A 9,712-nucleotide genomic window follows, 5' to 3' on the forward strand; every position below is an offset into this window, starting at 1 on the left:
TAGTTTATATTTGAGTTTAACTAATCATGAAATATATTACAAGTAGATGCATTAAAATCTATGTGATAAATATTGAGGGCCTAAGAGAGCTGGGCTTAGCCAAGGGCTTAAGCTACCCTTACCCTCCTCTCAAAAAGCTTGAGGGCCGGGTCGGGCGGGCTGAGAGCCATTTTGACCCCCTAGACATGGCCATCCCATTAATAGCCTTATCTTTTTCCTTAATATATATATATATATAACGGCTTAAATAAAATAGATATAAAAATAACACGAGAAATAGAAAAACACGCCTACAAACTCGCGAGAAAAAGTGATAATAAATAACGAAAAAAAAAACACAAGACCAGAACCGTGCGTGCGTGTGTTGAGAGTTTTACTATAAATCCTCAAAAAGGCAACAGAATCGCCACAAAGACGCACGCTTCCAGGAGGAGCTCCTTCTTCTTATCTTCTTCATCTCTCTCTTTTTCAATGGATCCTTACAGGGTAATCCTCTTTTCTTTATTCACTTATTGTTTTTTCACCTGGGGCTTTGTACATACGTTCTTTTTTGTTTCTTTTGCTTCTTTCGCAATGTTTTTGTTTCTGATTGCTTCTTCCTTTGATCAAATTTCACAACTTGCTTTGTTTGCTATTATTTCTATCAATTCAATGGGGTTTTTTTTTTGAGGAATACTAATTTGGTTGTGTGTTGATTTGATGATGCAGCACCGTCCCTCGAGCGCATTTAATTCCCCGTTCTTCACCACAAACTCTGGTGCTCCAGTTTGGAACAATAACAGTTCTCTCACTGTTGGTGCTAGAGGTAACCTTTTTTTAATTTTATTCAAATTATTATATTCTTAGATGAATATCTGAGTCATCCAGTTTTATGTGACAGGTCCTATTCTCATTGAGGATTATCATTTGGTGGAAAAGCTTGCTAATTTTGACCGGGAGCGCATTCCTGAGCGTGTTGTTCATGCTAGGGGAGCCAGTGCTAAGGGATTCTTTGAGGTCACCCATGATATTTCACATCTCTCATGTGCTGATTTCCTTCGAGCCCCTGGAGTCCAGACTCCTGTTATTGTCCGATTCTCCACTGTTATTCATGAACGTGGCAGTCCTGAAACCCTTAGGGACCCTCGAGGTTTTGCTGTGAAGTTCTACACCCGGGAGGTATACAAATTTTTGTTTAGTATTACCTCTTCTTTTTCCCATACGAAATTGGCTTGTCAGTAATAAGGAAATTCCTTATCTTGTCATGCTAGCCTATATAGCATTTGATTCATCTCTTACTCTTCAAAAAGGACAAATTCTATCTTATTTAGTGTCTATGATTAAAATGAAATCTCCAGTGGTCTTAAGAAGATGAAAATCTAGGCTTTATGACTTGGATTGGAGCTTGCAGTCTTGTGCGCTGCCATGCTAGCACTGTATTGATAAATAAAAATATCTATTCCAAAGTTAATATGATCAAATAAATATGACATTATGATTTCGTGAAAAACAATCATCGACTGATAGATCTGTAGTTTGTTTTCTTCACGTGTTCTGTGGGTTTCTGACTTTTTTATGCAATTCAGAGCGATACATTGGACAGTCAAATTCTTATGTTCTTAAAGAGTACCTAAGCGTTCTCTTTGCATAGAAGTCTTTGGAGTTTTCTTTTGGTAATTAGCTGAGACAAGTTTATAGGTTAAAAGCTTCATTAAGCCTGATAGAACAGAACCTTGACATTTATTTGGTACCTGTATGCTCAATTTGGTTATGTATGTTTATACATGTCTCTGTTTTTGTCATCAAATCTCTATTTCATCATATGCCAAAATCCAAATTAGAAAGTAAAGGTGTAGCGACGAATCTCTATTTCTCTCCTTCCCTATCTATTTACTTACTTTTATATCATTCATTGATCTTTGCTATGAACTGCTTCACATCATGGATATCACTGCCTACTGCTTCTGAACCTTACTTACTGATGTGTTATCTTCTTTTGTTAAACTCAGGGAAACTTTGATCTCGTGGGAAACAATTTCCCTGTGTTCTTTGTTCGTGATGGAATGAAATTCCCGGATATGGTCCATGCTCTCAAACCCAATCCCAAATCTCACATTCAGGAGGACTGGAGGATACTCGATTTCTTCTCCCACCACCCAGAGAGTCTGCACATGTTCTCCTTTCTCTTTGATGATGTTGGTATTCCTCAAGATTACAGGCATATGGAAGGCTCTGGTGTTAATACCTACACTCTCATCAACAAAGCTGGAAAATCATACTATGTAAAGTTTCACTGGAAACCCACATGCGGTGTTAAGTGTTTACTGGATGATGAGGCCATCAAGGTTGGAGGAGCCAATCACAGCCATGCCACAAAGGATCTCTATGACTCCATTATGGCTGGAAATTATCCTGAGTGGAAACTTTTCATTCAGACAATTGATCCTGATCATGAGGATAGGTTTGACTTTGATCCTCTTGATGTAACCAAGACCTGGCCTGAGGACATCATACCCTTGCAACCGGTTGGCCGTTTGGTTTTGAACAAGAACATAGACAACTTCTTTGCTGAGAACGAGCAGCTTGCATTTTGTCCTGCCATTGTTGTCCCTGGTATATATTATTCGGATGATAAGTTACTCCAGACCCGAATTTTCTCCTATGCTGATACCCAGAGGCACCGTCTTGGGCCAAACTATCTGCAGCTTCCAGTAAATGCACCAAAGTGTGCTCACCATAACAATCACCATGAGGGTTTCATGAATTTCATGCATCGGGATGAGGAGGTACTATGCTTTTTCTTGCAATTTACCTTTTAGGAAACAATGGTGGGTTGTTTGGTGTGTCTGTTTGAGTGGTCGCACCAAATAATTCATTGACTCTGTACTACAAAAGTTAATGTTGTTAAATCCCTGTAAGCTGCCTTTATGTACCGTTTATATCATTTTGTATAGTTTGTTGATGGTACATTCTTTCCAGGTTAATTACTTTCCTTCGAGATATGATCCTGTTCGCCATGCTGAGCAGTTTCCAACTCCACCAGCAATTTGCACCGGAAAGCGTGAAAAGGTTTGTTTCTACATGCCTGGTTTCAGGTCTAGTTTTTTCTCAATTAAGATAGGAAAGCTGATCTGGGGAAAGTTGTGTTCAGCTTCTCCATTTGAATATTATTTACCAATGCATTTTTTTTATACTATTAACATTAAGTTAAAAAAAAAAAGAGAAGAAAAATGCTGATGCTTCCTTTAGTGATTACTTTTCCTTTTTTCTTTTAACCCTTTTCTCCCTATCGTTCGTCTCTTTGATTATCATTTCCAGGTGAGGTTCTCCCTCACTTTACTTTGCCCTTTCTGTAACTTTGTGCTTTGCACTACTACTCTCTCATTAAAGATTCTTATAAAAAAAAAATCTGGGCACATCCAGTGCTCTCTCTCAACCGGATGGAGCAGATAGGTTGACTTTGTATGCCTGTTTAGTTTTTTTTTTTACTTTTAGCTTGTCCATGTGTCTCATCCCTATTTTGTAAAAAAAATTTAAACATTGTGTTTGGATTTTTATTTACAGAAATAAATTGCTTGAAAATATTAGAAGTATTACTGATGAAATAATGTTCAACCGTGGGGTATAATGCAGTGCATTATTCCAAAGGAGAACAACTTTAAGCAGCCTGGAGAGAGATACCGTTCCTTTGCAGCCGACAGGTAACACTGCATGCTGTAGAAATTGTGAAGTTTCTCGTACATAACATGTCCCTGACTCGTATTTTTCCTTCTCTTATTATATCTGTGCAGGCAAGAACGATTTATCTGCAGATGGGTTGATGCACTGTCTGACCCCAGGGTTACCCATGAGATTCGCAGCATCTGGATCTCATATTGGTCTCAAGTAAGACTATTTATCCATTTATTACTACGATACGCACTGGATTAAGTACTGATTTTGACATACTGATGATATTGCTTTGTAACTTTATTTGGATAACAGGCTGATAGGTCCCTGGGTCAGAAGCTCGCCTCACGCCTCAATGTGAGGCCCAACATTTGAAGGTAACATCTTGATGAAGGTTTTGGGAGCTGCATTGGTGGCTGAGAGAAGATATAGTACATTTAGGGGTTTGTGTCAAATGATATCAAAGCAGAAACCTGATGCTAATGCTCAAATTGAATGTGTTAATATGTACTAATAACAAACAAGTCACATGACAACTTTGGTAATTATTATTATGTGTCATGTAATAAGCTGCAGTTCTATATGTAAGTTTTAGTGGAAGGTTTCAATTATTATTGGGCGTGAAATTAGGATCTCCCCACAAATACGCAAAAAAAAAAACACGGTCGGTGCATAAACTCCTATTGAAGTGTCATAGACTAAGATTTTGTTTGTAGGCTGAGAAAAGCTTAGCTTGGTAGTCTGCAGTTGTTAATTAAAGGGTTAACTAGTATTACCCCCTAGATGAGCCAATTAGGATTTCCCCTAACTAGATGGGGAAATTAGGGTCTCCCCTCTGAATACACACAAAAAAAAACACGGTCAATTTTTTTTTTGTGTATTCTGGGGGAGATTCTAATTTCCCCATCTAGTTGGGGGAAATCCTAATTGGCTCATCTAGTAGGGGGTAATACTAAAAAACCCATAATTAAAACTTTGACGTCTTATTGAATTAGGGTGTGTCATTTGTGGGAATTATTCCCACACTTAGCTTAGGCAAGTTTTAGGGCAGGTTAGCTGAAAGTATTGAGAAACATTTTCCTGCTAGAGAAGTCCCTTCCAACTCTCATTGTGTACAAAGGTTCAAAGTTAAAATATCCGTTTCATTTACTAGAAAGGAAGTACTCCCTTCAAAGTTAAACAGAACAGACTACAAGATTTTCGCTAAGAAGTTATTCACAGGCATTTGTATTTTTTTTTTTTGGGTAATCAACGATAGGTCTATATATTCTATATATTCAGGCATTTGTATTTTTTTTTTTTTGGTAATCAACGATAGGTCTATGTATATATATAAAGTTAGATGACTGAACATATACATATGGGTATGGATGTCCTATCTATATCTATGGCATCCATAAGTCATTGAGGGAGTGAATCTTCCCAGAGGAATGATTCTCCTAGCGATATTGCTTTGACTACAAAAGATAATATCAAAATATACAAAATTAGTTGCGAGAGATCTAATATCCCATGATGATGTCTTTAGAGCGCCAAGAGAGATTGGATGATCGGGTTGCCCATTCTATTGAAACTGCTTGAGCATTGATCTCCAATTCTAGGTGAGGTCTTTCTATGGCCCACTAGGGTGGCCAGAAGAACCCCTCGGCATTCAACCTCCTCTGCGGTGGTGGCATGTCCTGTCCAAGTACCTGCTGCTAAGACGTTTCTGTGAGAGTCGCGCATAATAAAGCCTATACCAAATGAGAGTGTATTGATTATGAATAAAGCATCTATATTGATCTTAAGGAAAGGTGGTTTCCACAAAGGCCTGGCAGTTTGCTGTGTAGGTGATTTTGATTGATCTGGAAGGGAAATGGGTAGTTGTGTAGTTAGTGATTAGTTGTGTGAGTTGATTTAGTTATTTGCATTATGCGGACCATGTTTGGAATCTTTTTTTTCAAAAGCAGCTTTGCATCTTTCTTTCCATATTAGCCAAGTGATATCAACACAGAAGGTACTCCACGCATAATTCACAGTAGATGTGGCTGTTTTCTTTTGTAAGCAAACTTAGCGCTCCGAATGCTAGAAGTTCGCATTCCCATTGGTACTTTAATTCTAAATTCATTAAGGTAGTTGGGCGGCTTTCAAATTTCCTGGGAAGTTCATTTCACGATGGCAAGTTCATATTGCGTCCAGAAATAATCACACGAGATCCTGAGTTATGTTGGTATTAGAAAATTCTCTAAATTGAAGGACAGGCGTCTGATCTCTCCCTCGCCCAAGGGGAAGCTGGCTGAGATCTGAATCTCAGGGAATGGAGGAGTTTTGCCTCCAGTCAAAGAAAGTACATCTCCCTATAGTGTTTCTTTTTCGATGGTCTCGTATGTTTTGCTAGCTAACAACAATGTTGACTTATGGCACGAAACCAAGAATCTCCTCTCCAATGACTATTTGATATGAGAGCTGTGAAAGTGGTGACCTATGTGTAGTTATCTGAATCAATCGAAGCAAAAGCAAGGACTTTTCGGGTTGTCTCCGACTCCAAAAGCATATATAAGTAAACGTCTAGAGGAATATCTATGCCAAGTTGTGTCAGCTAATGATGTACTTGAAAGGAATACATGACATATGTGCTCACAGTAAGGATGACTGATCACTTTCTCTAGTAGTTGAACTCCCTCAGTAATAATGTTTAGCAAAAATTAAACAGGTAGTGACTCTCAAGGACAAAAATGCTAAAAAAGTAACTCTCAAAGACACATTTTTATTTTTGTAATTCTTAAGGACCGGGTGGATGAAAGTTTAAGTATATCCCTTGACGCGAAATAAAAAACGGATCGGGTAGATGAAATGTCAAGTATACCCCTGACGCGAAATAATTAACGGCCTGTCCAGACGAAACGACCTGGTGTATTTAGTATGAACATTAAATGTTCATAGTCTTTGAGTATGAACATTGATTGGATATAAACATTCGATGTTCATAGTCCTTTGGGTTTGAACATTCAATGTTCATAGTTCTTTAGGTATAAACATTCAATGTTCATAGTCATTGAATATGAATATTGATTGGGTATGAACATTCAATGTTCATAGTCCTTTGAGTATGAATATTCAATGTTCATAGTGAACATTCAATGTTTATAGTCCTTTGAGTATTCAATGTTCACAGTCCTTGGGTATGAATATTGATTGGGTATGAACAATGTTCATAGTCCTTTGGGTATGAACATTGAATGTTCATAGTGAACATTCAATGTTCACAGTCCTTGGGTATGAATATTGATTGGGTATGAACATTCAATGTTCATAGTCTTTTAGGTATGAACATTCGATATTCATAGTCCTTGGATATGAACATTGAATGTTCATAGTGAACATTCAATGTTCATAGTGAACATTCAATGTTCATAGTTCTTCGATATGAACATTGATTGGGTATGAACATTCAATGTTCATAATTCTTTGGGTATGATCATTCGATGTTCATAGTCTTTGGTCATTTGGGTATGAACATTCAATGTTCATAGTCTTTCGGTATGAACATTGAATGCTCATAGTCCTTTTGGTATGAATATTCAATGTTCATACATCAATATATTGTATAAGGTACATTCACCTATTTGGATATGAACAATCATTGTTCATACACCAGCAGAAGGTATGAACACTTACTGTTCATAGTAAAATGACAGAAAGGGTAAAATTGGAAAATATTTATTTTAAATCAGGGTCATTTAATTTGTACTTGAAGGTTATTTTCACGAAAGGGTATAACTGGTATTTAAAAAAAGTAAAATGGCCGGGCCAACTTATTTTGTTCTTGAGAATTACAAAATTTGAAATCGTGGGTTCGTGAGTTACTAATTGCTAGAATTTGTCCTTGTGAGTTACTCACCAAAAACCGTGTCCTCTAGACTTCATTTTCTCGGAAATTGTGTGTTAGGCCCAATTTCTTGAAAATTAAACAAGTAAACGTACTAAAAAAAAAAAACGGGCATTTGTGTATAGTGAACTCTACATCTGTGGCTTCACTATCGAGAAAGCATGTAGCCATCTTATTGCAAACAACATTCAAGGAAGAGAACACATGCATATATGGAAACATGAAAGTGCAAGAAAATGAAAAGATAGAATCATAGAATTGAACTTCCCAAGGACTGATGATGAGATAATCCTTTTGCAGCGCAGAATCGACTTTCATACTACACGCAAATTTAGTAAGCATTCACAGACTCGCACAGCTGACGGTAATAGCCACCATATTGATTTGTGATAACCCCCTTGCAAAGCTTGTTAATCATTTCGGATACTTCTTCATCACTGCCCATAAAACTTGTAATAATTCCACATTCTCGGAGCAGTGCAACATCACTGGAGGTGTTGATAAGGCAATCAAGTAGCAGAACGTAATTAGTAAAATAAGTAGCCTCATCTTTACCACTTTGCTCCAAGGCGATTAGATTTCGGAAGCGAGAGTTGGTTGAGTCTGATATCGTCACAGTTGGGATTTCAAGCATTCCATTGGTAAACTTGACTTCCCAAAGGCAAGCTGAACGACCCTTTTTAAATTTGATTCCAGCGTTTTGGAGTTCAGTTGCACTACGTATAAGCTCTGCATCACCATCAGAGGTCACCCTTGCTTTTGTAGGCAAGTGGCATTGCAAGCATAAATGAAGTATGTGATTCACTTTGTAGCTGTCAGAGCCTTTGAAAACTACACCTTCCACCGTTTTCTTATCGAGTCCAAAGTATGAGAAGTACTCAAGGGTGAGAACAAGGAGACTGACATTGTCTCTATCAGAGCTAGTACTTAGGTAAAGGTCATATAATTTTTCGATAACGAAAAATGGAAGCTGATTCTCAAGTAACAACAGATCAAAGCGCATCCAATATTTCATCCGAAATTTATTGTAAATGAGTTCGTCAATACTGTTGCCTGAAGAATTCCGTTTCCTCCACTTGAGGAACAACTCGATTATGAAGCAAGCGTCTAACAACATAAGTTTGATGAAGTCATTGCTATTGAGGCTGATGGTTTGTGCATAACAATCAAGAGCTTTATCTTCCAGATCCTTCAAAACTCCAATGCAGTCTTCCAACTTGATTCTTGGAGAACGAGCGAGAAAGTCTTTTAGATATTGCCGCTTATGAGCTTCCATGTCTCGCAATTCTTCCTTGCCATAGTGCAAAGGTCCGAAGGATACCATTCTAGGCGTATAAGCGGCTTCATCAACACTGCGAAGTAGTACTGGAACCTTGTAAATGGAAGCCTCAGATGATATATGCACAGTCTGCAACATCGATTTTATAGAATTCACCGCCATACTTTCCTGCACTTATTATCTGTTTTCAACTTAGACGATCAGGAATATGAAGGGAAAAGATAATTACTACGATTACCAAGAAGACAGGTAGGGCGATGTCAAAATAAGGAATTCGTGAAGAAACACATGTACCATCCTTTTTAGCATATAATTTACGTAACACAAGCATATTTTGATGTAAAACTCCCAACACAAAACAAGTATCATACCTGACCATGACTATAACTCAAAAAGAAAAAAAAGGAAAATTAAAAGCTCTGCTATGGTCATACTCATAAATCATAATTTACCTTGCCTGAAGGTTATGGTTTGTGACTACCGAAGAGGCCGGTGGAAATGAAACTCAAGAAAAGAATGAGCAAACTATACTAGCTAGCTTCAGGGATTCTTGCTTTTCTGAAACAAACGAAGGACCAATACTACCAATTTATAGCTTGGTTAGAGCTTCCTGCTATTTAAATGTGTTCAAGTGTGAACTGAACTTTCTTGACGCAACAAGCCAACAACTAAGGTGATAGATAATGTTTAAATTCCAAGTGGAAGCAAAAACTAAATTAGCTCTCACATTCAATATGTTAGCTGCCATATGAACGTGCCATGTTGTACGTTTCACTATTCACGACTTCAATTTACCTGTTTAACAGTGATTTCCCACTTACCAATTCCAACCTTTACCATTCAGACATAACTGAAGGCATGTGCCGGTTGATAGGCAAATTAAGGCTACAAACGGGGGATGCTCTCAGCAGAAGAAA

At 37.7% G+C, this 9,712-nt stretch overlaps 2 protein-coding genes across 4 annotated transcripts; one reads left to right on the forward strand and one right to left on the reverse strand.

Annotated features, from left to right (window-relative positions):
• Positions 1-302: 302 nt before the first annotated feature.
• Positions 303-4,259, forward strand: LOC147503183 (catalase isozyme 1). Its single transcript, XM_086607957.1, has 8 exons — positions 303-486; positions 709-805; positions 881-1,158; positions 1,989-2,765; positions 2,959-3,048; positions 3,613-3,680; positions 3,771-3,864; positions 3,964-4,259. Exons 1-8 carry the CDS (start codon positions 472-474, stop codon positions 4,021-4,023), a joined length of 1,479 nt encoding a protein of 492 aa, XP_086464083.1. The 5' UTR covers positions 303-471; the 3' UTR covers positions 4,024-4,259.
• A 3,406-nt stretch (positions 4,260-7,665) lies between these two features.
• On the reverse strand, positions 7,666-9,496 carry LOC147503184 (UPF0481 protein At3g47200-like). 3 transcript variants are annotated; one of them, XM_086607960.1, is made up of 2 exons: positions 9,248-9,496; positions 7,666-8,963 (listed from the first exon to the last, which is right to left on the reverse strand). In XM_086607960.1, exon 2 carries the CDS (start codon positions 8,955-8,957, stop codon positions 7,848-7,850), a length of 1,110 nt encoding a protein of 369 aa, XP_086464086.1. In that variant the 5' UTR covers positions 8,958-8,963; positions 9,248-9,496; the 3' UTR covers positions 7,666-7,847. The 3 variants fall into 3 exon arrangements, with proteins under 3 accessions (XP_086464086.1, XP_086464084.1, XP_086464085.1); XM_086607958.1 differs by having other exon boundaries at positions 7,666-8,976; XM_086607959.1 differs by having other exon boundaries at positions 7,666-8,976; positions 9,253-9,442.
• Positions 9,497-9,712: the final 216 nt, after the last annotated feature.

Source organism: Coptis chinensis, chromosome 4 (assembly GCF_015680905.1).
Source record: "Coptis chinensis isolate HL-2020 chromosome 4, ASM1568090v1, whole genome shotgun sequence".
Taxonomy (NCBI): Eukaryota; Viridiplantae; Streptophyta; class Magnoliopsida; order Ranunculales; family Ranunculaceae; genus Coptis; species Coptis chinensis.